The 27,532-nt window shown below is 40.6% G+C and overlaps 1 protein-coding gene and 1 long non-coding RNA gene across 8 annotated transcripts; one reads left to right on the forward strand and one right to left on the reverse strand.

Annotated features, from left to right (window-relative positions):
* Nucleotides 1–156: 156 nt before the first annotated feature.
* LOC129777942 (uncharacterized) lies at nt 157–1,302 on the reverse strand. Of its 3 annotated transcripts, XR_008743329.1 has the most exons (4): nt 951–1,302; nt 745–823; nt 578–684; nt 157–522 (listed from the first exon to the last, which is right to left on the reverse strand). It is a non-coding gene; the product is annotated as an uncharacterized LOC129777942 (long non-coding RNA). The 3 variants fall into 3 exon arrangements; XR_008743328.1 differs by having other exon boundaries at nt 578–823; XR_008743327.1 differs by lacking the exon at nt 951–1,302 and having other exon boundaries at nt 745–938.
* Nucleotides 991–22,784, forward strand: LOC129777933 (uncharacterized protein CG7065-like). 5 transcript variants are annotated; one of them, XM_055784530.1, is made up of 7 exons: nt 1,184–1,497; nt 11,446–11,942; nt 12,017–12,034; nt 12,269–12,530; nt 12,591–12,841; nt 12,907–13,340; nt 19,744–22,784. In XM_055784530.1, the coding sequence occupies exons 2-7, from the start codon at nt 11,886–11,888 to the stop codon at nt 22,640–22,642; spliced, it is 3,921 nt and encodes a 1,306-aa protein (XP_055640505.1). In that variant the 5' UTR covers nt 1,184–1,497; nt 11,446–11,885; the 3' UTR covers nt 22,643–22,784. The 5 variants fall into 5 exon arrangements, with proteins under 5 accessions (XP_055640508.1, XP_055640505.1, XP_055640507.1 ...); XM_055784532.1 differs by lacking the exon at nt 12,017–12,034 and having other exon boundaries at nt 1,185–1,497; XM_055784531.1 differs by lacking the exon at nt 1,184–1,497 and having other exon boundaries at nt 1,529–11,942.
* The last annotated feature ends 4,748 nt before the right edge of the window (nt 22,785–27,532 follow it).

Raw genomic sequence — 27,532 nt, forward strand, 5'->3', positions numbered from 1 at the left:
CTAAATGATGAAATAGCAATTTACTTAATCATTTTAAAATAGAAAAAAGTGGAATTATGGCACCTGTGTTACTTTCTTTCTTTCTTTGTTTTTAAGAGGCTTTAAACTTTGCAGTTCATTCGCCTCTACACCTGTGTTATGAAAATAACCCAAAAATAACCGATGAACAAATGTGTGGAGAGGTTATATCGAAGCAGTTTCGTTTCGTGTCGTTGATAGTATGATGAAAGATTAACTCCCACACTGCTGATTTTTTTTTCTCTTTTATTGAAGCAGCTATCAAGAATCATCGCGACGCTTTCAATGGTTTCGGTTTGGAGTGTTCAGCCGTTCAGCCGGGACCAAATTGGCGTTTCTGAAAAACGAGAAAAACATTTCCTCCACGCCGGGTCATCTTCCGAATTGATTGCAAATAATTTTTTTTGCACTTTCGCAAGAAGTTAATGTATAAATTTGGAATTTTGTGTGAAACCATTGGAACGGAACGTTTAGGAAGATCCAAGAAGCGAATGCATTAGATAGCTGAAAACATCTCCGATTAGTTTATCTCATCACAATTTATATAAAACACACTTACCTCCAGTACAAAGATGTCTTCTTTGCTGATTATAGGTTAAAACAGTATCCCCAAGTTTTAAAATTTTTCTGCTCCGGCATCGCGGGACGTGGCACTTCGACATATTGCTGAAGTAAACAAACACTGTTCAGTATGAAATCGATAAAAAAAATCACATCAAACCTTACCTGCAGTGAAAATGCGGTACACTATCGTGTTTATCGTCGGGTCGACTTACGATTTTGTCACTTTGTACGATTTTTTGAACTTTTAAAAACAAGAAATATTGAAAAAACTTCCGAACATCGAACAAATTGAGGATAGTTTATTCCTAATTTCTTTGTGTGTGTATCACATGCGCGCTCCGTGTGTATGCACAGAAAATATCACTTACCTTCTATTCTACGTACTTTGACCGGCAACGGCAGTGTTCGAGTGACAGTCCCGAGGAGTGTTTACAAATGGAGTGATTTGGAGCATAGTTGATCCGTGTTGACGACATTGAGCTTCCTACTCCGAATTTGGGAAGCGATAGCGACTATGATGGATTATCAGGTGAAATGAACACACTTCAAAAATAAAATTTATGAGCCACCAGACGTCTACACTGCGCATTTGTCATCGCGAATTGTATGTTGTCCGAAACCGTAACGAGCAGGCAAATGTAATATGATTATCATTTTATTGCTCCCTCGCGTGTAACCGCAAATGCTTCGTTTTAAGCTATCAATTTGTCGTCAATAACAACAAACCGATTCTCGCAGTAGATTTTGAGCTGAAACATTTTGGGCATCGAGTGCAGTGAAACGATGCGACCCTGTGCTGGCAATGAGACGCCGAGCTGCTGTCAATGATGTGTCAAAAATTTGCATTCGAGTGTTCGCAGCAGATTCGTGGTGCCGATTTCTCATAAATATACATACAAAAGCTCGCAAAACCAGGTAAATAAAATGTAAAACTGTAGTTCTATTGTTCAAGATTATTTTTTCACCCTAAGTGTATGGAATAATCAAAGATACTACCGAAAATGTTCGATTTTAAGCCAGCTCCGTTGGATTATAACAATGGCGTCCATTTCTTTGGTGGTGTTAGGGTAGGGTAGTCTACCTATTTTGGGTACATATCCTATGCTTTAGAAGTTAGTTTTCATGCCGGAAGAATATAGCAGTTGAAATAGCATGATTGATGTCAAATGTGAAATACAAGGGCGATTAGCAGGATTCAGCAGTTCTTATTTTCATGTAGGTTAAGAGTGATGTCAGAACTAGCTGATTGGAACGTGAGATATTTTGGATGATCGAAACACGATCGCATTGTTGACGTAATACAGTGGATCCTCGATTATCCCTGAGCGGAAGATTCGCGTCGACGAGTTCCACAGTGAAACTATAGGTCTTCCCGGACCTTGCACCATCTGACTACTACTCAGCTCGATTTCTGCTGAACTTTCTTGATGGATAAACTATTTAGCATGAGAGCTGTCGTTCGGAAAAAAATACATCCGTAAACCACAGAAGTTATGAATTCAAAAATTGAACAGACTGTGGATATTTTTTAATTGACTCATCAGCTTCATTTGTTGCTATATTTTATGCCATCTTTAATTTGAACAAATTTTTCATATGACCACCGCTTACCACTGTCACATAATCTTATTGAAAAGGAATGTCATCATCGATTTCATCAATTTTCGAGCCGTACTCTGACCATTCAAAACTGTGATTTTTCGTGTATTTAACCCTTTTACGGGTAGTGGCAACTATGTTGCTACCAACAATTTTATTTTTTTCTCTTTAACAATGAATTATCACTTCTTATATGGTAACTAGTCCTGATATCTAGCAAAAAAAATCAAAAACTATTCATTTTGGAGCCATTTTCGTGTCAACAACTCCCAATTTAGAGCAACTGGAGCAAATTTCCCGAAAAGTTATTGAAAAACAGTCAATTTGTTGTAGTTTTCAATACATTTGAACTGTTTAAGACCTGCTGTCTCTGATTATGAGTTTTATTAGTTGTTTTTTTGTTGAAACTAACAAAAAAATCGATTTTACCAAGTATTTACCGCTAGACGGGCAGGTGGCAGCTATATTGCCTCCGCTCTTTTTTTCAATGTTTTTAATTGTTTTACGTTTTTGTTGATTACATGCCTAGTTCTTACGGCCCGTTAAAGGGTTGATAGTGATTCGCGGGCCACTGAGCCACTTAATCGGTAATTTTGTTAGTTGACATAGACGTCCACATGGTTGTTAAAAAATCGCTCCTAACCATCAATGAATATGTATATCTCTCAAATCGAATATTTGAAAATCACCTCCAGCAGGCGATGCTCTTTTATTCTTCATATGTACACAGACAGTATACTTGGGACGATGAACTACCAAGATCAAGGCTGACCATACCATTCAGGGTGATGAAATTCATCCTAGGGTCGCCGACCCGCTATCTGAAGCGGCGGTCTATCCCAAGCAATCCTGCGTTCCACCGATTGCCCGGTTAGTTTGAAACATAGGAGACAATTCTTTAGTTTCGTCCGGCATACGTTAGCCTGGTGCATAACGTTTGCCCGGTTCGCTCCGATGGCGTTCATACGTAAATAGCGCAATTCCCAAATACGCATTTTCGTAGCACTAAAAATAACAAAACAGTGCAAACAACAAGGCAAGAACAATACAAAGGATAACGGAGTGCCCGTGCGAAAAATAAAATTGTTATCTTTCGAATTTCGGCTCCGGTGACGCAGCCTTGTAAGTACCCAATTCAGGAATAAAAATGAGACACGCAAACCCAAAAAACTCAAAATTTTTTTTTTGAAGAATTTCAATGAGTAAATAAAACTAGAAGCAAGGTATACGTAGGACTACCGCTGTCTCTGTAATCATTCGTTTGATATTGCACCTGAATCAATTCTCAAAGAATGAATGAATAATGGAAAGATTGCTGAGAGTTTTCCTTGTTAGTGTGTGAGTGGATGAGTATGAGTATGAAATTGTAATTAATTAATATGTTATTGAATTCAACTATTTCGAACTTGTTGGTGGTCCAGAAAAGAACCGACGGGTTTGCGTGTTTATGCAAAAGCAACTGATGAAGTTTGATACATAATTTTATTTTGTTCTCGTGAGAATAATACACGAGAGTTTTCATGACCACTCCACGTGGATGCAGAATAGAAACTGATGCTCTTGGATACGATTACATCACTGAAACTGAATGTGCAGATCTTCCTTCGGTCGACCGCAATTACAAGCAAACATTTCCTTATGACCATTCCATGCGAAAGCAAAACAGAAACTGATGCTTTTGGATATGATTGCATCACGGGAACCCCATGTGCAAATCTTCTTTTGTTCGTGCGCATCTACAAGCCAACATTACCTTCGTCACAGCCTGCATGTATTCGCTATGACGGTTTCTCCAGATGCCTCTTTTGCGTCCGTGTTCGGGTACACACTCTGACCACCACAAAAGCAATCATCATCAATGAGCTAGATTGTTATGATTTCAATAGCCTGTTTTCATAGCTGAATGAACTAATTATTATACCACTCCATTCAGCCGGTAAAGAGGTATTAACTTTCAGAACAAAACCAAAACCTCACTCTCGTTTTCGAAACTTTGAACTTACATTCCGGTACAAAAATGAAAGACGTAGTTCTACGTCAAAACCAATCAATCAAACATTCCTAGATGTACCTGTTTAGAGGCGAATGAACTGGAAAGTTTAAAGCCTCTTTAAAACAAAGAGGAAGAAGAAGATGTACCTGCATTAGTCTCTACAAAGAAGAAAATTTTAGATGATTGTCAGACTTTGCGAAGAAGGTTATGATTTTCGGAAATTTTTTCATAAAATTTGTCGCAATCCACTTCAAAGTTATGTTTGACAATTATCATAGCGTTTATGTCGTGACTTTTCTGTTGATGAAATATAGATCATCGTAGAAAAATCTTTTAACTGATGCGCTACTACCAGCCAAACACAAAATACAGTCAACTCTTCATAACTCGATACCTCCCTAACACGATGGTCCCTTGGATATCGAGTTAGGGAGAGATGACTGTATAATCAATAAGCTTCACGAATTCCTTAAATTTCAGAAAATTGTTTTCCTTTTCCGAGAACACAGGACGATTTGTAACTGGTACGGATTATATGTTTCAACTTTGTTATCTCATTAATTATAATTCCTAATAACAATCTATACAAAAAGGAAGTTCTTTTTTACTAATGCCAATTTGAATCTCTGGCAATTCCGGAATGGACTTTAATATAAAACTGTTATGTTTCTCCTAGACTATCCTTCCATTTTTCAATGTACTCTAACGCAGTATCATTAGGATTTTCCAGTTTTGATAGATTTAGTCTCCTGTATTGCACCTGAATCAACTAGTCCTACGTCAAAACTACTGTGCATTTTTGTACTTACCTACCTGTGTTTTCTATCCGAGTAACGAGTGAAGTGGTGAGGTATCATTTTTATATACCACTGCGAATAGGGCGTGCGTAATTCGCTCGCTCGAAATTCAAATGCAGCGCTCGTTCATACGGACGCTGTGGAGAGAGGACATATTGCAAATTAGTCTCACACGTTTATAACTTATTGGGTATGAATAAACAATTCACGATTTCTAATACTCAGTCCAATCACTTCAGAGAATCGAAAAAATATTTGAAAACAATCGCTCAGGAATGCGACAGAGAGCTTTTCGTCGCCATTTTAATATTCCATGCGCTAAATCGAACTAAAACTGAAACGCTTCAAAATATGTATACTGTAACACGACTCATTGATGCTTAACGTTGCTGAGCCAGTTAAAAATAAATTAAATTAAAAAAAATGTTTACTGTAGCATTTGTAGAGAGTAGATACAGTACATTGGGTTCCCGTGGGTTTCCCATCCAATACCGAAAGTTTTTCTTGTTTGCAACCATACTCCTGTGGAAGCGATCCTCTTCATTACTCGCGAAAGCCTCCTGTAGAGGATTGTCTGAAGTATTTCTTCACAATGTCTTTTGCGTCAGATATGATTACGTAAATTTAATTCCTAAGTTAATATGGTTTTGTAGAGATGGAACTTTAAATCAAAGCGAAGCAACACTGTATTTGTTCACAGACCATCTCGGTGACTGCTCAATTCAAACTCATACTCTTAGATTTCCAGGAGGTTTCAACTCCTATATCTTCCAATTGTTTCCCTTAGAATTGTGCTTCCTATGGTAGTCACACGGGTCAACCATTGCTTTAGCCATAGGGAACCGATTATGAGCAGGGAATGCTAAAATGTTACGCAATCACGGACCTTCGCTTGTTCTCATAAAACACGCTGATGAAGAAGTTCCGATATTCATCCGACCAATAATTTTAATAATTTTTTTTAGAACACTTTGCACCCCACTAGTCAAAAATACTGCTTTTATTTTGTGTTGAAAAATTTTAATAAAATCATCAAAATTAACAGCAACATTAGTGGCAGAGATACATCATCTCTTTCGACAAGGACAATAAATGTTTAAAAGATCACTAATAGTAGTATAATATGACAGTATTACATTTTTTTCTTTATACTCAAAATACGGTACAAAATGATAAAAATACGAAACGATGAAAAATGGTCGAAAATATGGAACTGCAATAATACGAAAGGGGAAACCATGGTCTCTACTATGCAAGGTGTATCGTGAGTGCAAGTTACAAACGAACAGTCCCGTTCGATACAGCTGATGATTAGAAGTTATTCGGACTCTCTACAACAGGGGTTTTCAAATGGTGCTCCGCGAAGTTATAAGAAATGCTCCCGCTTGAAAACTTACCTTGAAAAAACATTCTTTATTCTAACTTCACTGGGCATATAGTGATTCATCTTGTTTACTCCGGGTAAGATGTCGTGTAACTGTGACAAGCAATCGAAATAGAGTTGTTCCCAGTTAGGTAATCTCAATGCAATAGGATTTGTTTCATTAATTAAAAAATGCAGGTGCTCCGTCAAATGTTTTTTCCATGAAAAGTGCTCTGTCCTAAAAAAAGTGAAAACCCCTGCTCTACAACTTACGAATAATTTAGATCTTAGGCGTCGTGCACAAATTATGTAACGCTAAAAAGTCGGATTTTGAACCCACTCCCCCCTCTACGTAACGCATTTTTCTATCTAATACACAGTAAGTAACGCAACCTTTACCCCTCTTCCCTCCCTCTTGTTCTACATAATTTGAGCACGACGCCCTATGACAGTCGTTGTGGGATTTCAAGCTTTCTATCCGCGTTGACGGCATTGAGCTTCGTATCACAGAATGGGGGAGTAGGCATGACAATATGGGTTTGCAGAAGAAATGAACAAACTTTTAAAATAAAAATTATGAATTATGAAAAAACCACTTTTGCTTACAAGTAGTGAAAAAAAATACAAAAATTGTGTCTGAAGATAATTTTATATTATAATGGTAAGTTTTGGTGAGAATATCGGAAAATAATAGAAAATAGCTTAAATTAGGATCAGAACAACGTAATTTTAGTAGGTAAATAACGCCAAGAAATAAAATTCATATAAATTTTAGCAATTTAAAACTGCCTTAGGGCCGGCTAATCTGACAGAGAATAGTTGGCCTCATACAAACTAATGTCGTATCCAGATGTCGACACCATTCCGCCGTCAACGCGAATTGCACTGACCGAAGTAAGTGGCTGACTCGTGGAAGAACGTTGTTTCGTGTCGGTTTTATTTTGCTCTCGTCTCCCGCCCGATAATCAGCATACGGTTCGATGCAATTTATTCATTTATTATCAGCAGATTCGGTCGAATCTTATCCTGCCCAAAATCGATTTTTAGATTAAAACAATTCCGAATATTCTCGAAATAGTTTTTCTAATTACATATCCGCTATCGATAACATATTAGGCTGTCAAAAAAGTCCTGCGGTATTTTTTTTTTGAATTTTCATTTGTTCATAAAATTAGTTATAATCATCTGTTTTAAGTCAAATATGCGCCGTTTTGTTCGATGACTTGTTCCCAACGAGATGCCAACTTCATAATACCCCTGTTATAGAAGCTCGCTTCCTTATTGGCAAAAAACTCGGATAGCCAATTTTCACAGGCCTCTTTTGTGGCTAACTTCTGATTACCTAGCTCGTTCGCCATGGACAAAAACAGGTGGTAGTCACTTGGTGCAAGGTCCGGACTATACGGCGGATGTAAAAGAACCTCCCATCCGAGCTCCTGGAGCTTCTGGAGCTCCAGGCCTGGCGTTGTCCTGATGGAAGACAATGCGGCCTCTGTTTATCAAAGATGGCCTCTTCTTCATGAGTGCTACCTTCAAGCGGTCCAGTTGTTGGCAGTACAGGTCCGAATTGAGCGTTTGGCCATAGGGAAGCAGCTCATAATAGATTATTCCTTGACAATCCCACCAAACACACAGCAGAACCTTCCTGGCCGTTAATGAAGGCTTGGCCACCGTCTGAGTCGCTTCAGCGAGCTTCGACCACGACCGTTTGCGCTTCACGTTGTCGTTGTCCACTTTTCATCGCCAGTCACCATCCGCTTCAGAAACGGGTCGATTTTGTTGCAATTCAGCAGCGATTCACGTGCGTCGATACGGTCAAAGATGTTTTTGGCGTCAACGTGTGTGGCACCCATACATCGAGCTTCTTTGTGAATCCAAGCTTCTTCAAATGGTTAATAACGGTTTGATGACTTATCCCCAGCTCTTGGCCGATGCTACGGCTGCTACTATGCCCGTCTTTCTCGGCTAATACAGCGATTTTGTTGCAATTTTCGACGACAGGCCATCCGGAGCGTGGCGCATCTTCGACGACCTCTACACTAGAACGAAAACGTTGAAACCATCGTTGTGCGGTGGAAATGGAAACTGTATCGAGTCCATAAACTGCACAAATTTTATTGGCAGCTTGAGATGCATTTTTGCCTTTTTTTTTATATATCTGTATTATAGTGATTTTCAACTCATTAGGCTGGTTCGTCACTTTTACTTCCATTTTTGGAAGAATGTCGGGAGTGAGAATTGAACTCGTGACCTTTAGCGTGAGAGGCATGGATGTTACCACTACGCCAGATCGCCTCCTATTTTTGCCTTTGTCATAGTAGTACTGTAAAATATGTCGGATTTTCTCTTTATTTTGCACCATATTTGCGACACTATAACTCACGAACGACTTAACCAAACAAAACACTGTGCGCGCAAAAATACTTTTCCTACAAGCTATAGTATGACTCGATACAGTGAATACAACTAGAACTACGCGCTTACAACGACACCTCGCGGAAATACCGCAGGACTATTTTGACAGCCTAATATGACGCCATTCGAATTTCAATTAGTGATTTCATGAAACACTTTTCGAAAACGATTTGATTTAAACTCTTTATTTCCATTAAATGCCTTCGAAATCCTTCCATCCCTAACGGGAAACACTGCTCACAATCGCATGAGTCGTTTGTGATGTGCCGGCTCTTCCAAGACTCCAAAAATAGGGGAACCGCGGGTAATACGGACAGTGGGGGTAAAATGGACAGGTGGTTGATTTGTATAGTTACATTTCGAATTTCAGATTTCTGTTAATGAGAACACCATCTACATGTTATTCTATAATATTTAAGCCACCCTATGGCAATGAATACTGATCTAAAGTGGAAAAGGGAAACAAAAACCGAAAATCATACATGATTCCACGTGTGGATGTGATTTTAGATGTTTCGATATTAAGCATTTTGAGTGGTTTAATATCAAAATTCAATTCGCTGATGGTTATATTTCGGTTTGTGAGTTAACAGAGAAGCGATATTAGGTATGTACGGAAAAGTAAATTGATTTTGAGTGGAAAATTTAAATTATTGAAATAAGTGTATTGGTGAGATGGACTGTGAAAGGTCTGTTTAATCTGTTCCTAAGGAATGCTCCGCGTCTATAAATGGAAATCAAACCGCCAAATGTGGACTGTTTAGAAGCTGACTGGAACCAGTCTGTCAGTTTATACTGCTGAAAAGCACGATATCACTTCTAGGTGGATGAATTCGTTTTTTCATCATTTAACGGACATTCGTGATGAGTTCAGACCTTGGTTGAATAAAATTATTCCTCTCGCGATTGATTTTTTTATTAATTCGTTTATTTTTACAGGCTCAGTTAAATAAGTTTTAAGGAGCCGAATTCATAATTATATTTTTAAAACTATACATAAACAATTTTCTTAAATCTAAGGTTAGTAAGGTAGAAAACTAATTACTCGCGGTCTACTCGAGTGTAGAAGGGTGACATATTTTTCCAGGAAAAGGATGGAATATGAGGATTGTAACAATGTTGATGATCACACTAAATTGTTAAATCTATTCGTATATCCATAGTGTATTTACATTTCAACATGATCTACTGTTTATAACAAGGGGACCTTTTACTCGCAGAGGAAGAAAAGATAAAACTTTACGCTTCATATATTACAAACCTGTTCCTATTTCCCCTCACTACATGCCCATATTACCCGCATCGAAACAAAAGTTGTACTTTTCGGCCTGAAACAGTATATTGAATTGCAAGAAACTGCATCAAAGTTTTGGGAAACATGAGTTAAAGTGAAGTTGGCGTTATAATTGTCATAATAAGGTTCTTCTCAACATGTCCGTTTTACCCCCACCTCCCCTACATCTAATTATTGAAGTTGAAATTTATGAAACCAACATCACATTACCCTTTCATTAATTTGTTGAGTCAGCTTGAAAAATGGGAAGGTGGATAAAGATAAAGTTCATTTAGTACCGTAAGCACCATGTTGTATAGCTGTTTTTTTTGTATTAAATAGTTTATCACAAGTTTTTATTCATCAAAAAGTTTACTCGGGAAACGAATAGAACGAATATGAAGAAATATGCATCATTATAATACTAGGTCAAACTTGCGACATAAGAATCATAGAACAAAGGAAATAAAAAAGTTAGGATATTCCGCAACTGTGTAGGGATCCTTTGAAGAATCATTCATATCAATGACCTATGGTAGAGGCGAATGAACCTCCAAGTTTAAGTTTAAGTTTAAGTTTAAGAAAGAATGAAATTTGATGAAATTTGGTAAAAACAAAGTTTCATTAATTTTTTTTTTGTTAGAAGACTAATCGATGCATCTAATTGCATTCAAATATAAAACTAAATATCACTTGTAATGTTTACAATAGTTTAAGTAGTGCACGTTTCCGATGAACATAGAAAACATTAGTTTGAACAGAGATAAAAGAAAGCGAGTTCAATGACTGCCGTGGTAACTGGAAGTTGAGAATACCTCAATTACTCTTTAACTTTTTGTCGATAGGATTGTTTTTACTTTTTATAGAACAATTTCTAGTAGGTAACCGAACTGTTACCTGCGAAGTCATATGTAAGCGGAAATTGCATATGAATCGACGTAGGAATCGAAATAGGAATGACTTTAATTTAAAAACCACTCAAAACCCCGTTAAAACTGAATACATATGCTTCCCAATAAAATGTTGTTAACAGTACATTCAACATGGCTAAAAAAAGTCACTTATTCCGACTTGTACATCTAGTAAATATCATCTTTAGTTTAAATAAACATAAAATCTGGGTAAGTAATAAATCCGAGGTAGAAAATGATGACTGATTCTAGCCATAAAGGATGATCCTGATAATATTAACTTACGTCGAAGCGACAGTTAGTATTTCAAATGTTGAATTTAAGGGTAGATTAATGTTTTAACGGTGCCCTGCTATGGTAAGTATGAGATTCGGGAGCGAAATTAGATAAGGTGGTAACCCTCTGCTAGATTGTATACATTTTTGTTGTTGTTGTTGTTCTCTTCTAATAAATAAAAGTCAATGCCTACCCGATTATAACTGTTTATCTTCTTTTACTTCTATTCCTTACAGATTATTGCAAAATTGAAATTAAAACAATCACCGATTGATTGTCAATCTAGATATCACTAACAGTCAAGTGCCGATTACGTAGTCCTTGCGCTGTTGATTTGCGCGTGTACCGATCACATTGTCAACCGTGGTAGTGTGCGTGCGTGTGCAAAGTTAAATACTTTTTGTGTGGGTGCCCCCGCTAGGTTACAGGTTCAGAACCCGACTGCTATCCGGTTCTGAATCTCGCCGTGGAGCACACATTCCACTAATTTATCAACCCCTCGAAGCGAATCAAGTCAAGTGAGAAATCACTGTTCTGTTGTTGAAGGTGGTATATTACAAAAAAGCGTGCGAGTGTATTAGTGTTCAATAAGTGCAAAAAGAGAGATAGTCTAAAGAAACATTGGAACCTGATCTAAAATCCATTCGCTGAGAGAAGAGTTTCTGGGAATAACACGATGAATGACCCGGTGATTATAGTGGACGAGAACGACACCAACGCAGCGATAACCAAGGTAATTAACGTTCAGTTATGTCTACCTCTTAATCACATCGATTACGTCTCTTCTTCTATATTTCCCGAAAAAAGTTGGATTACCACGAAAAGGTAAGTTCCGGGACTGACATGTCGAAACAGAATCCGTGGACGGGAGTGATAGTGATAGCAATTGTTCAACGACGGTTTACCTTTTCGTATCGTGTTTTGACAGTGCAAGTGAAGTGATACAGTCAACGTCAACATGTTTGGATGAAATCAGAAACGGATGCACTTTTGAGGAATTAAAATATTCGTTCGTCTAATTTATTGTTTTTTTTTCTCTTTCTTCTCTTCCATCTACAGGCCGAACTTGATATAGAACAACATCTGCTTGGTACAACGGTACCCCTTTCCGACGGCACCGAAGCAAAGGTGTTCAGCCGAAATGGACGCAACAAAGAGAACCTTCTTATCTACTCGTGTCATCTCTGCGGAGTGGCAAATCTGCCGGGTGAACGCGTTCTGCAGACCCATATTGCCGGTCGGAAACATCAGGGCAGGTTGAACCACCCGGTGATTGATGCGGATCTATTCCGCAATTCCATGACTCCGAGAGTCGCAAAGGGTAAGCGCATCCATTTGGATAGTGTATATTGGTATTACTGATTTTATTTTGTCTCAACAGTCCAAATGCATATCGCACGTGGAGAACCGGTTCCACCTGGCATGGAGAACGAGGTGAAACCGGTGGCAGAGCTGCAGTTCACCATCGATAAGTTCAAGGAAGGCCCCATGGTTGGCTTGGAATATATCATGGAACTGACATCTGCCTGCGCTAAAGAACCTAGTTATCACTGCGTACTTTGCGATAAGAAAGGCGATCCCAGAACCATTGTGGTTCACATTACCGGAAACGTGCACCGCGTGAAATTTCTGGTAAGAACGCGCACCAACTGCGAAAACCGTAACAATTGTAACATTTGCTGAACTTAAATCTACAGGAAAAACACTATCCTACCGTTATCAACGAACTTGCCCCATACCGCATGCAGCAGGGCGGCGCCTGCAAGGAAATCATCCACCGTGTCATTCAGACGGTCTGTGAAGCGATTGAGGATCATCACGGTCGGCTGACTCCCACTGTCCACGATTGCGCCGATTATACCCGGAACAAGATGAAGTATCTCCAGGAGGTAATCTTCGAGAAGCATTTCGACGAGCGTACCGGCCCGAAATTTGTCGAGGTCATTGACAAGAAGATGCTCCAGGAGCAACTGGCCGCCGTGGGCGGTACGCTACCGGCCGCGGAACCAAAGCGCGATCCTTCGCCACCGGTGGTGCAGGCGCCGCAGAAGAAAACCCGTGTCCCGAAAGCCGATCGCAGTAGCTTGGACTCCATTTCGAGTATCGATTCGGTGCAGAGCATTTCTTCGAGGTGAGTGAAAGGTCAACTATATCGTACAATCATGCTGTTGGAACGAATTTTGTGAGTCTCTGTCCTTTTAAAACTATTTTCTTACAGCCCGTAATTTTATTTGCACCGGCTCAAAAATGAATAGTTTCTCTTTTGCTACTCCTTTTCACCCTTTTTTCACCTGCTTCCTCCAAAAGTCTCACGGTCAGGATAAAATTGGTTATATTTATATGAAATGATGGATTGGTGCAAAAAAAAATGCTTAAATTCATTGAAAAATAGATGAGCAATAAGCGATACAATCTAGATTTTTTCAATTTGTACCTCCAATATACCCCGTTAAAATGAACCAAGTCAAACATGAAACGAGAGGAGCGCTTTCGCGCTTCCCCGCCCCCATGCGGTTAAGCTTCTTTGTTATGTCATTATAGGACAAAGATGTTTTGAGTTCGTCAAAAACCGCAAATTTGGCTATGGAATTACTCGAAGCAATATTACCGTAGCGCTCTACATAATTAGAAAACGATGTTCCAGGTACATAAGGCTCTAAAGATCTATACAACGCCATGACTATCGTAAATCTGCTTACAATGGCGTTTAACTTGAACAAAAGAAATAGAATAATGAAAAGAATGACTTACCCACACAAAACCGCATGTAGTCCGTTTCTTGAACCGCCACCGGTGTGCTCGCCGGATTCCGCTCAACTACTGCAAAGCAACTTCCTTATCCGATAAACTGAAACCTCCAAGGCACTCACACTGTTTCCCTATTAAAAATCATTGTTCTCGTTCTTCTTCCTTCGTTCAATTTTCATGTCGTCGTCTCACGTCTATCTCTGCCTGGTCGAGACCGAGGCGAGACCAAGACGGCGTTGAAGAGGACCGGTACAGTGAACAACGAAAACGTACCACCCCCGACGATTGGTAAGTTAAGGAGGCCATTAATGAGCTAAAGAACCACAAAGCAGCTGGTAAGGATGGCCTCGCAGCGGAGCTATTCAAGGAAGGCTCGGAAAAACTTGTAGAGTGTATGCATCGGTTGCTAGTCAGGATCTGGGACATGGACCATCTACCGGAGGAGGGGAAAGACGACTACAACAGTTACCTGTCAATCAACGCCTCTACCGAATCAGAAATTGCATTTGCAGAATCCATCCTCACATCCGGACTTCACCAAATCAACTCAGTTCGTAATGCAAACGGACGTCTATCTATGTAGAGCTCATTGATCCACCATCTTCGCTTTTAAAAATTGATCCTCACCATAACCCGTTTGTTCTCCGGCTTGAAATCGTGACTGGAAATCAAAACCTTTTCGGCGTAAGTGATGTTGATGATTTCGATTTTAAACAATGTGACTTCGTAGCGCTTAATGGCCTGCTTGCGGTGGTTGACTGGGATGCTATACTCGGCGACGCATCCACAGACCAGACAGCTGCACTGTTCTATGAAAAGGTTTTTGGCATACTCGACGATCAAGTTCCACGAAAACACAGGAGTTCCGCAGTTCACTCAAAACTCCCTTGGTGGACACCAGAACTACGACACCTTCGTAATATCGTTCGGAAATCACGTAAACGTTTTTTCCGCGAAAGATCTTCGTGCAACAGGGATAGATTAAAACACCTTGAAACGCTCTACAATGAATGTCAAGAAAACGCGTTTCGAAGTTACAACAACCGCACCGAATCAAACTTGATACGTGATCCAGCATCTTTCTGGTCCTACATTAGGAACCTTAAAAATACTACTCGAATTCCCTCACGAATGACGCATGATGGAGCTACTGCGGACTCGCCCGAGAATATCGCTGACTTTTTTAGTAGCGTGCACAATCGTGACACTCCCAGTTTTTCAGCGGCTGGTCGAAACATTCCATCGTTTGACATAAACCTTCCGCTATTAACTTTCGCTCCAAATGACGTAGCTGCAGTTTTGAAAAACCTTGACGCTTCCAAGGGTGCCGATACAGACTGTCTACCTCCAGCATTTCTAAAGGAATGTGCAGATGCATTGAAAACTCCTATCAGCACAATCTTCAACCGTTCCCTGAGCGAGCGTAGGTTTCCAGAGGTGTGGAAGATGGCATCGATCACTCCAATCCACAAGTCTGGTAGTGTTCACGCCATTGGTAACTACCGAGGAATCTCGATACTATGCTGCATTGCTAAAGTTTTTGAAGAACTCGTCCACTGGAGTCTCTTCAATGCGGTGCGTTCGTTCATAACTGATGCTCAACATGGTTTTGCGAAGAAAAGTTCAACCGTTTCAAATCTGATGAGTTACATGAGCGTTCTGTCGGAAACTGTAGAAAGTCGCAGTCAGGTAGATGCTACCTATTTTGATTTCTCGAAAGCTTTTGATAAAGTCCCCCACGAACTGGCTATCGCGAAACTCAAACATATTGGACTTCCTGAATGGATAACTGAGTGGCTCAGATCGTATCTAACCGATAGAAAAGCTTTCGTGAGAGTTGGAAGTGCTCGTTCCCGTACATATCATATTTTATCCGGCGTCCCTCAAGGGAGCGTTCTTGGGCCCTTGATTTTCATTCTCTTCGTCAATGATCTCGCCAGCCGGCTGAGGTCTGGTAAGCTTTTCTACGCTGATGACCTAAAAGTATTTAGGAAAATCTCTTCCATATTGGACTACTGTGCTCTACAAGCTGACGTGAATGAATTGGTTGCATGGTGTGCTGATAATGGCATGGAGTTGAACATCAGCAAGTGCAAGACAATCACATTTACAAGGCGCCAATCGTTTCTGTCCCATGACTACATCATCGGTTCTGCTGTTATCGATCGCGTTAACTCCATTCGAGATCTCGGGGTAATTCTCGACATCAAACTAAAGTTTACCGAACACATCAACAACGTTATCGCAAAAGGATACGCTGTTCTAGGGTTTATCCGGCGGAACACGCAGTCCTTCCGTGACCCGTACACGCTGAAGGCTCTGTACAGCTCAATGGTTCGAAGTGTCCTTGAATACGCAGCATGCGTGTGGGCTCCTTACCATACAACGCACATCATCAGGATCGAAAAAGTGCAACGCTGTTTTATTCGCTACGCCTTAAGACATGATCCCGCTCATCTTCCTGATTACGAGAGTCGCTGCATGCTTATTGATATAGAAACGCTTTCGGCGAGGCGGAAGAAAATTCAACGTCTGTTTGTCTTTGCTTTACTGTCCAGAAACATCGACTGTGCGGAGTTGATCAGCGAGATACGGTTTTACGCTCCCACCAGACAGCTCCGCGAAAGACAACTATTGGCGATACGGCCGCATACAACGTCGTACGGGCAAAACTGTCCTTTGTCCAGCTGCTTCCGTGCGTTTAATGAAGTTCAATGTCACTTTGATTTTAATGTATCTAAATGTGTTTTTAAACGTAGAATTAGGAATATTAGGTAGTATTTAAGATTTGTCAGTCTGTGAGATGTTTTTTTAAATCTAAGACGAAGTGAAAGTAAAGATGGGGTTAACTGCTCCATCTATAAAAAGGTCTGGATTGTGGCAACTACCGTGCAGCCACGATCCTGAATGGTGCCTACAGAATTCTGTCTCAAATCCTCTTTCGGCGTCAATCGCCAATAGTAAACAAATTTGTGGGAAGTTATCAGGCCGAATTGATGTCCGGTTGATCGACGACGGAACAGATTTTTACATTGCGCCAGATCTTCCAAAAGAGCCGCGATTATCAGGTCCCTTCGCATCACATCTTCATCGACTTCAAAGCCGCAATCGACCGACGACAGCTATAGAGAATTATGCTGACAAGACTGATTCAGGTTACGATGAACTGTGTGCGGTGCGGATCTCAAGCGATCTGTCGGGATCATTCGAGACTCACAGGGGACTTCGACAAGGCAATGGACTCTCCTGTCTGCTCTTCAACATAGCGCAAGTAGGTGTTATACGGAAAGCTGGCTTCAACATGCGGGGCACGATTTTTAACATGTCTAGCCGGAAGAACACATGCAAATTGTATACCAGATTAAAAGATGAAGCAGGACTGAAAGGGCTTGGGAACAACGCGTCTAAGACTAAATACATTCTAACAGAAGGGGCTGATCGAAACAGAATCCTTTTTGGTGTTGTGATCTACGGCGACGAGCTCGAAGTGTTCGAGGAATTTGTGGTTGATAACAACTGACAACAACAACAGCTGTGAAATTCGATGACGCATAGTCAACGGAAGTCGCGCATACAATGAGCTCCGCCAGTGGACCACCTACAAATCATATGTTGCAAATTCGCCGGAGAATAGCCCTGCAGAGATAGCGTTCGCATCGAATCCGGTGGGAACAAGGTGGTTTAGGTGGAGCAAGACTCGGGAAGAATTGGTGCCGCCAGTTGTTGAACAACTGCGGCCATGGACCGAGTTTATTGGCACAACATTGTGAAAAAGATCTAATTCCTCAATGGGATGATGTATCAATATAAATAAATTAATGGCTAATAAAACTTAAGTGTTCGGAATTTGAGACAAAACGGTATGTCGATGAGCAACGTACAGAGACTGTATTTCCATCATCTATATTCAAATAGGGACGAGGAGCGTCTTGTGTTCAAGCGATTTGTAACCATTTGTCAGCGGAGTTTCCAAGCGTTCTCTCAAAGGAGAGTCTTCCTGAATATCAACGGCACTCCTCTTCAGAGCAACTCTTTTTTCCGCATCGCTGTTGATGTTCTAATACTGGAATCAGCTTTCAACAAACAACAACAAAAAAACCTCGAATCATCGTTAGACTGGGTGGAATCAGCATTGATTCTGAAAAATGTGCTTTGCTGTGGATTATGGGTGTTGCTTCCAATAGGATATTTAATCTGCTTTTTTTTCCGACGGGGTTCTTCCCTTCGCTCTGGATGAGAGCATACATTTTTCCGGTTCACAAAAAAAGACGACAAAAGGAACATTCACAGTTATCGAGGAATCTCTACCCTGAACAAGGGTTTCAAACTTTTCGAACTCGTGGCTATAGGACCGATATTCTCCCACTGCAAGTATCACATTTCGATAGATCAACATGGCTTTATGCCAAAACGTTCTACCACAACGAATCTTTTCTTTTCACGACGTGTGTCTCCGATGAAATGTCCAATGGTATGTCCCAAACGCCTACACCGACCTATTAAAATAATAAAGGTTTCGCCGCGTTTCCCTACATAGGTTTGAGTTGGTCGATCATCTAATTAGTAATTTATTTGATAAACATAACCAGTGTAGCGAAAAAAAACGAACATAGAGGAGATTTCAAATCTGTAGATTAACACTTAGACAGCCATGAGTGCCGTGCTGCACTCAAAAATGATTCCGCTGGGGCCATGAGTGCAGCACTGTACACGCGAAATCTTCCACGTTTACGTTGAAACTAATGTGTTTTTCGTTTTCTACTGGCCTCAATACATGGTAGAACACTTCGATCTCATAGTTTGGCATCACTGCTTGTATTATTTATCTATACAATCCATTTATTATTATTATATCTACAGTGATACGTAAATTTACAACAACTATTTGATACCTGACCGATCGATCAAGAGATTCTTGGCAGATGGCTTTTGTTTGAGAGCTGTGGTTGCTCTCTGAATTGAAACATATTGTATTCGACTACAAAAACAAGCTGAAAACTGAAAACTTTAGCATCCGAGGGTCACCATAAATCCATTCTCTACCTGTTATTGATTTTTTCTATACCTGTACACAAAAAAAAATTAGAATATTTTCGAGAAAAAATCTTGAAAAAGTTTTTGTTAGGAAAACTTTTTTGCCTTAAATATGCACAAGTTGCGATGTATGGAAGAGTTGTAGGGAACATATTTATCTATCTGAGATGACCATTTTGAGAAAATCGACTTTTAGTTCTTGAATTCGATTTCAAAAAATATTTTTTCTGAAAATTCAATAATTTTCATACAACTGTTCCATAGATCACTTTTTTTGTAAGACTTACTGTTTTCGAGAAATTTTATAAAAAAATGATCAAAAATATTTAGCCCTTTTCATATATTAGTCTAGATAAATTTTCGGAAAACTAAGTATGTGAAGTTGCTTAATTGGGTAAGGTCTTCACGCCCAGAAAGTTTCATTAAGTTTTGAGGGGGTCATGCCAATCCCATAGAAAATTCGTTTTATGCAACTCAGCCGTTCTAGGTATACTTCAGTAGCCTCATGCTATAACTATCAAAACTCACGAAGAGCGGTTATACTGATTATACTGATCTAAATTTTTCATTAATATCGTAAGGGCTATAAAGTTTCTATTGATATATGAAATGAATGAAGAATTAATATATAAACGGATGAATTTCGGATCGCTACTGGCCCCTCCTCATAATTTTCTTTACGACAATATTTCGTTGACTTAAACCACATTTCCAGATTTTTTTTATATGAAATGTTTGTTTGTTCTTTCCAGTGACTCCAAGACCGAGCAACCGAGCCGCTCGGCAGCAGCCAAAAAACCGCGTCCTGGACATAACATAACCCGACATATAGTAGACCATCGGCGAAGCCCAGTCCGACGTAGTCGTAGCCCGGAACGCCGTCGTAGTCGGAGTCTCGAACGCCGACGTAGTGTCGAGCGCCGTCGCAGTCCAGATCGCCGCCGTAGTCGCAGCCCGGTTCTTCGACGTAGGAGTCCAATCAGACGCAGTCCGCTGCCATCGTATCGCCGCAGTCCAGTTCGGAGTCGCTACGACCAGCGTACCCGTAACCGTAGCTCTCCGGTGAGACGGCGATCTCGTAGTCCGCCACCGAGACGGCGCTCTCGAAGTCCAACGACGAGACGACGAAGTCCGGTCCGCAATGACCGTTCACCGCTACGATTCGGTGACAGGAAGTCCCTTTCGCCGGAACAGGACAAGCGTATTAAGCTTCCGACACCGAAGGAGCTTGCATTGCAAGCGTCGGAAATTGCCCACGAGCGTTACAAGTGGGAAAAATATCGCTGCTCGCTTGAGATCGCAGCGGCTCAAATCGACAAAATATTCAAAGAGCATGAGAAAAATCCGGAGAAACATCCGATGTATCCGGAGGAGTGGAAGAAGTTCTGGAACCGTCGATACAAAGAGCTGCAGGCCGAGAAGAAAGATCCATCGAAGCATGATTTCCGACCGGAATGGATCGAATTCTGGACTAAGCGGATGAGGGAACTGCATGACGAGGAGATCGACAAGAAGAAGGCCGAAATCAAAGAGAAGCTGAACTTGCCCGAAGAAGAGCCGGAGAGCACTAAATCTCTTAAGGAACAGTACGCAGTGAAAATGACCAGCAAGAAAAAGCAATTGGTCGAAATGATTGAATCCAGTGATGACGAGCGGATGAGCGTCATATCGAAGGTACCTTCAACCAAACCGAAGGCACAGAGCCGAAGCAAGAAATCCATTAGTCCGTTCAGCGACGAAGAATTGGATGAACGTTCGCGCCACAGTTCAAGCTACAACCGTGATCGAGAGCGTGAAGTGGGGCGGGAACGAGACCGGGAGCGTGAAAAGGCTTATCACAGGTCCGCTGCCTATGCAAAACATGCGCACGATTATGATGAATGGGCAAAGAATTACTACGGTCCAAACAAAAAGGTGTTTGTGCGCACTGAGTTCAGTAACGAAGATACGGGTCCGCTCAATTTCGTTACGGTGTGTCGTTTGCTGACTGCGTTGGAAGAGTTTTTGGGCAGCTTGGGTCCGAAGGTAATCGATCTCCTCTCGAAAGCGCTTGCTTTGGAAAAAATCAAAGCGAACTCCGCCGATGATTTGTTACTCAACGAAGACAATTGTACGTTTTTGGAGACGGTCAAAGAGAAGCTCAAAGGTCACCTGATGGCTGAAATGGTGGAACTTCCGAAGATCGTACCGATCAAGAAAGCTATAAAGAACATCGCTAGCTTGATTCACGAAGCCTCCAAGAAGGAAAAACAAGCTCAACCAGAGAACAATGAGCAAATTACAGAACCCAGCACATCGCTAGGTCTGGCCGCTGGAGGTGTTGATAAAGTAGCCATAGCTCAAAAATTGGCTGCAGCCCTTGTGGCGCAAGGTAAAACAGACTTCACTAGCACCGAATTGGAACAGTTGATCAATGTGTACGTAGCCATGGCGGAAGCATCGAAAGAAAAAGATAAACTTGTAACGACCAACGTGTTTCTCAATCAGATAGAAGCCCCAAAGCAAGATACAGGATCGAGGAGACCCGAAAACTCGAGTCGTCGCACTGAAGATTTAAAGGAGGTTGACAACACCGAAGCCAATGCTCTGGAAGGTTTAACGGATTCGGATTTGCAAACACTGCTGCAGAATTTTAAAGATCTTTCCAACGAGGAGCAACTACATCTAATCACTCATTTGAAGAAGTTGGAGAAAACAGATCCGGTTCGGGTGGAGAAACTGCGGAGATATGTAAATTTGGACGACGAACCAAGCAGCAGCAGCCGGCAGAGAGGTAACTTTTTCAATGAAGATGACGACCAAGACAATGACAGAGACGATCAGAACTACGATATGGACGACGGTAGCTTCGATAATGATGCACGAGCTTTCGAAGGCAGTCGACAACCACAGTCCAATCCCACCAAAACACTAGCCTCAAGCTCTTACGGAAAATCACCAGAGCCATTCTCACAGAAGAAACTGATTGATTCGGAAGACGAAGATGATTATAGCTATGACGACGTGGTTCGAGCCGCGTCCAAAAACGTCACCATTCCACCGACGCAAAGCAACAGCAACAGCCTGCAAGGTTCAACCCGTCGAAATGATTTCGCCAGCGATCACCAAGATGGAAACTCAAACCTTTCTCGAACCAGCAATGAACTGAATACTAACCAACTGGATCCGCAGAACGTTATTGCCAATATGATGGGATCACTGAAGCAAAAGCCAGCATCGGTCGCGCAAAATTCTCCCACAAATTATGGCAATCCCATTTCGACCATCGGACAGAGTGCTGAGCCTTTGCGGCAGAGCAATCCTCCCAATCCCGCTTACGGCGATTCCTATGCTGGAGCTCCGAAGAAAATACCTGTCACTGGCGGCGGTAACAACAACAGTTTTATGAATCAAAATAGACCCCAATTCCCACACACTCAGCCCGGGAACAACAACATGAACAGTATGCCGTATTACTACCAGCATCAGCAGCAGCGACCACCACATCCTCAGCAACAGAGGCCACCACATCCCCAACAACAGGCAGTCTACGGCGGACAGTTTGGCGGTCCGCACCAGCAACAGCAGATGCCGTACGGCTGGCCACAGAACGCTGGCCCGCATCAACCACCCCAGGGTGGTCCCTATCCTTACGGGAATAATTATTACTGAAGTATGCCAGCGTGTGTGTGTGTGTGAATGAATATTATGACTAATGTCCAACAAGTTGTATCATTTTGAGTATAATTAAGCTTACATACTGGATCGAAGAACTTGCGAAAATATATCTTCCTGAATATAGAGCTTCGTGGGATTCCTGTTGATCATGTTATTTTAGAGAAATTGAGAAACTCTGGTTGTCTACATATCTGATAAAACCTATTTCGCGTGAAAATTAATTAGTTTTCGTTACTAACATACAAATTGCTTGTCCTAGTCTAGAAATTCGAGATAATCGCAATTTTTTCCGATCAAATCGACCTTGCTTTGACGCAAAATAAATATCAAAATAATTCATTCCTATTTGTGAAGCAATTTACTCTCAAATTAGCAGGTCAAATGCTAACTTGACTTGATGTTATTAAAGTACTTTGGCATTGTAGTCCTGCCCCTTACTTAACTGTTTTCCTATAATTTCTACTAAAACTTTATCAATAACAAATAAACAGCAATAGTAAATGATTCTAAAGTACTTTGTTGCACTTCTGACTGTTCATTTGTGTTGATGTTAAGCTATCTGAACAAGGCGTTTTTGAGAACATTCTCCCCGAACCATAAAAATCTCATCTCCATAGCTGCGGGTCCAAAAACTAATATGGAAGCTAATCCCATGGGTTTCACTATTTCAGGAGAACTTCTCTGAATATAAGATATTCAACTTGAATAGAATTTCTTCATACTGGAAGGACTTACAAAACGTGATATAATTTTTCAACTCGTAGCTTTGCAGCTGGAGTTTGAGAATTTTTTTAAAAGGCCTGGTTCAGATAGCTTTCCATCAACACGAATGCACAGTCAGAAGTGCAATGACGTATTTCAGAATCATTAACTTTTGTTTTTACATAAAAAACAATGTGATAAATGGATAATTTAGCATCAATTTGAAACGAGCGTAGTCGTTCTAAATAGAGTTAAGTAGAGTAGACGCATAGTAGAAGACAACCTAGATGAGATCAGACTTAAATAAAATAATCGTTGAAGACTCCATATTTCAAATATGGCGCGGCGTTACGAACAATATTCGTGAAACTGGAAGCAGTAAGGAAAAAGGACAGAAAATAACATTTTAGAACATTCGATAGGTTTCGAATTCACGAAACGAAACCGACTCGATCTTTTCCGTCTTAGCCGCCGAGCGAATAAGTTCTAGTGACGATTGGAAGTGATTTTTTTTAGTTGAATCTAAGTGAGAAGATTTGTATAGGAAAGTAATTATAATTATTGATTAAAATTTCTATTCCGGAAAATTTCGGAGTTTTTCTTTTTTCAAAAAAGCGTGAGTTTTGTGTTGAACTCAATTGAAGTGAGTCATTCAAATACAAGACAAAAGCTTTTTGTATATTAATAGGTTTTTTTTTTATTTTGACAATAGAATGGCTCTTGCTAAATTTTATATACATATACACGGTTGCAGCACCTAGACAACAGAGGTAAATTATAAAAAACAATTTTATGGGGATATAAAACAGGGCATTAATGAGCATCATTAATTTATGTAGCCTTGTGGCTCCTAGTCCGAGTCCGTGTTCGGATTATGGTTAGATCCGCCATTCGGATCCGGTGCATCGATCGAATCCCCCGGAGTGGCCTATCGCCTCGTGGTTGCGTACCATTATAGGCCAATCTGGAGTGCGTTGGTCATCGGAAAGGAAGCTCGGTCCCACGGCTGCCGTACGCTACAAGCGGCACTACTTCACCGTGGTTGCATCAGTTACGGGAAAAGTCCACCAACGCCAGCGAGATTCCCGAAGAACTCACGTCGGTGAAAAGAATGGTGTGTGAGCGCTTCATCGAACATCAGGCTGCTCCATCGTTCTATCCGCGTTGACGGCTTTGAGCTTCGTATTACGAAATGGGGGAGTAGGCATGACAATATGGGGTTGCAGAAGAAATGAACACACTTTCAAAATAAAAATTATGAATGAAAATTATTTTTTCCAAATCAAAATAGTACTCTATGTAAATGAAAATCACTTTAACTTGCAAGTAGGGAAAAAATATCATACAAAAATTGTGTCTAAAGATGATTTCATATTATAATGGTAAATTTTGGTGAGAATATCTAAAATTTCATAGAAAATAGTTTAAATTAGGGTCAGAACAACGTACTGCTAGTAGGTAAATAACGCCAAGAAAAAAATTTCATACACATTTTAGTAATTTAAAACTGTCTTAGGGCCGACTAATCTGATAGAGAAAAGTTGGCCTCATACAAACTGATGTATCCAGATGTCGACACCATTCCGCCGTCAACGCGAATCACCGGAGCTGGAACGTCATCGATTCGTGAGTAACCTGAAACCTGTGTGCACACAAACCTTTCCACAGTAGGGAAAACATTTATACAGTAGGATACACATAGAGTAGGGTTAAGAGTGACGTCATCGTTAGGAGATAGGATTAGTTGAAAAAAAATAGACGATTTTAAAGAAAATTTTCTGGACTAGTTTGATTTTTCGGACATCGGAAACTTCAGATCCAGGGAATCAAAAATCACGAACCTTTGTACAATAACGACATTGTCCTTAGTTCGCAGTGTTGCAATAAAAATAAATGTATCTTTGGCATTGTTGCATGCTCAAAACGAGAGTGACGAATTGCGTTTCAGTTCAATGCGAACAAATTTGTATCACCACATCCGTTTGTTGTGCTACGAAAGTAACACAATTGTACCTATTTGCAAATATCATGATATGCGATATGTCTCAATAAATGAGTTTTCGCAACAAGAGGTTTGTCGCACAACATTCCTACCAAAGAGAGGAAGACAGACTACTCTTTTCTGACAAATTGTGTAAAGGCTTACGACATCGCCGGTTCGGTAGAAGTTTTTTTATATTTCATGCGAAATACGTGCAAATTTGTGCAAATAGAGAAAATCAGCCACATATTTGAAAAAAAAAACAAATTATAAGCAAGCAACGAAAGGGGCTGTCCACATACCATGTGGACAACTTTAGGGGGGGTAGGGGTCACGAAATGTCCACGCTTGTCCACGGTGAGGGGGGAGGGGGTATAGATAATTTCCACGTGGACAAATTTTTTCAAATACATTACGTCTAATCTGTATGCATGTATGTGGCGACTGGTCCGTGTCAAAACAAAAAAAAACTTTAAGTAGATAGAATGCAATTTTCAGAACCGACTCGCACTCGTTTCTAATCGATTCGACCGATTCAGCAGTTGCTGGCACTGTGTAAAGAGGCTCTGAGAGGGCCGGTCGGGCATCCATACTTCGCTTTTTTTGACGTAGAACTACGTCTTTCATTAAGGGTGTCAAATCAGAAAACAGGTCACGTTTTTATGAAATAAAGTTAATGTTAATAACTATTTTTGCCGCGAACGGATTTTGGCGATTTACATACTAAACGAATCGGAAATTTCGTAAGATTTGTTAAATATGCTATACATTAGAATCCCCTGGTTTGTAAATGGTTAAAATTCATGAAAACTTGAGGTGTTTCCATTTTTCCATACATTTGTTCTGTCCATTTATGTGCTTTCCCGAACAGAGCTGTTAATAACGACCATTTTATCGACGACCAACGGAGGGGAAATCGTAGGATTTAAAGTCTCCGTGAACAAAGGAAAAGTAGAAGAATGAAGGGGAATACTTGTCTAGAGTATAAACAGTGGATCTCGCTGAGGCAAACTTTCATTCGGCATCGGACTGTTGAGCAATGCAGTTCACTTTGCTTTCGCTGCGCTTCGATCTAAGATTGGACCCCACCAGTTATAATCCAACTTGGATCGTTGTTTGGCTTTTCTGTTCGTTTTTCGCGTTATTCGTATCGTGTGTTTTTCTTTCCGCGTCATAAATTGGACGCTTCGCGTAATGTGTGATGAGCAAGAAGAAAAGGAAGGCAGGCTCGAGCCCTGCTAAAAACGATCGCATTGCCAGGGGCAATAAAATTTCGAGGCAAGCGTCATCTGATGATGCACGCGATGTTGGTGCAGTGAAAAGCGCTCGCACTGAACCGAGCCTTCGCGAGTGTGACGCCGCATCGAACAACAGTGAAGCAGGCGATTTTGGCGCGTCTGTCGAAAATGTAAACGCCGTTACCCAGGCAGCAATCAAAATCAAGTTCCCCCCGCTGGTGGTGAAGGCGGTCGCTCTTGACAAACTCATCAACGAATTCCCATCGATGGGTGTTACAGCAGTGTACAAGCTGTGTGGCATAATTCAGTTTTTTTCCAAGCTGTTAACATCGTTTGTTTTCCGTCATCATAAGGGCTTCTTTGGGGTATCATCAATGCATTAAACTGACATTATTGCGAAGCAGGCGATAAGTTTGTGCGCCAGAAAATTATTTGGGGAATACCAAGCATCTTGAATGTCTTACTGGAATTATTTGGGTTCGCGTGCCAGGCGCAAAACTGCCTTCATTTGCGCTAATATTGGTCATAATGAAGCTTTGCTACTGTTTTCGAGGTTGTTATGACCAAAAAGAGTTTATTTCGCTTGTTTAGTCACCAAGAAGTAAATGTCGTTCTGGAATTTTGTATGTAATTAGGTTTCGCTTGCCAGTAGCAAAACTTCCTCCACTAAGGGTGACAGCTGCGCTTCTCTCGAGCATGAGAAAGTAATGCAACTTTTTCGAGCGCAAAATGATGAGAAGTGTTTATATTCCTAGTAGTTTCAAGCCACCAATGTATGGCGACTTATATAAAATAACAGTGTAGTTCTACGTCAACAATGCGGTCGTATCTTGGACACAACCTCCTATAATTTTTTCTCTTCTTGGTCTTTTTCATTGAAATTTATATGCTGAAACTAATGCACATAAATTGTGAACGATCGATTCATTTTCATTGTTAGTAAAGGAGAATTTATTCCGTCAG

Source organism: Toxorhynchites rutilus, chromosome 3, assembly GCF_029784135.1.
Source record: "Toxorhynchites rutilus septentrionalis strain SRP chromosome 3, ASM2978413v1, whole genome shotgun sequence".
NCBI classification, from domain to species: domain Eukaryota; kingdom Metazoa; phylum Arthropoda; class Insecta; order Diptera; family Culicidae; genus Toxorhynchites; species Toxorhynchites rutilus.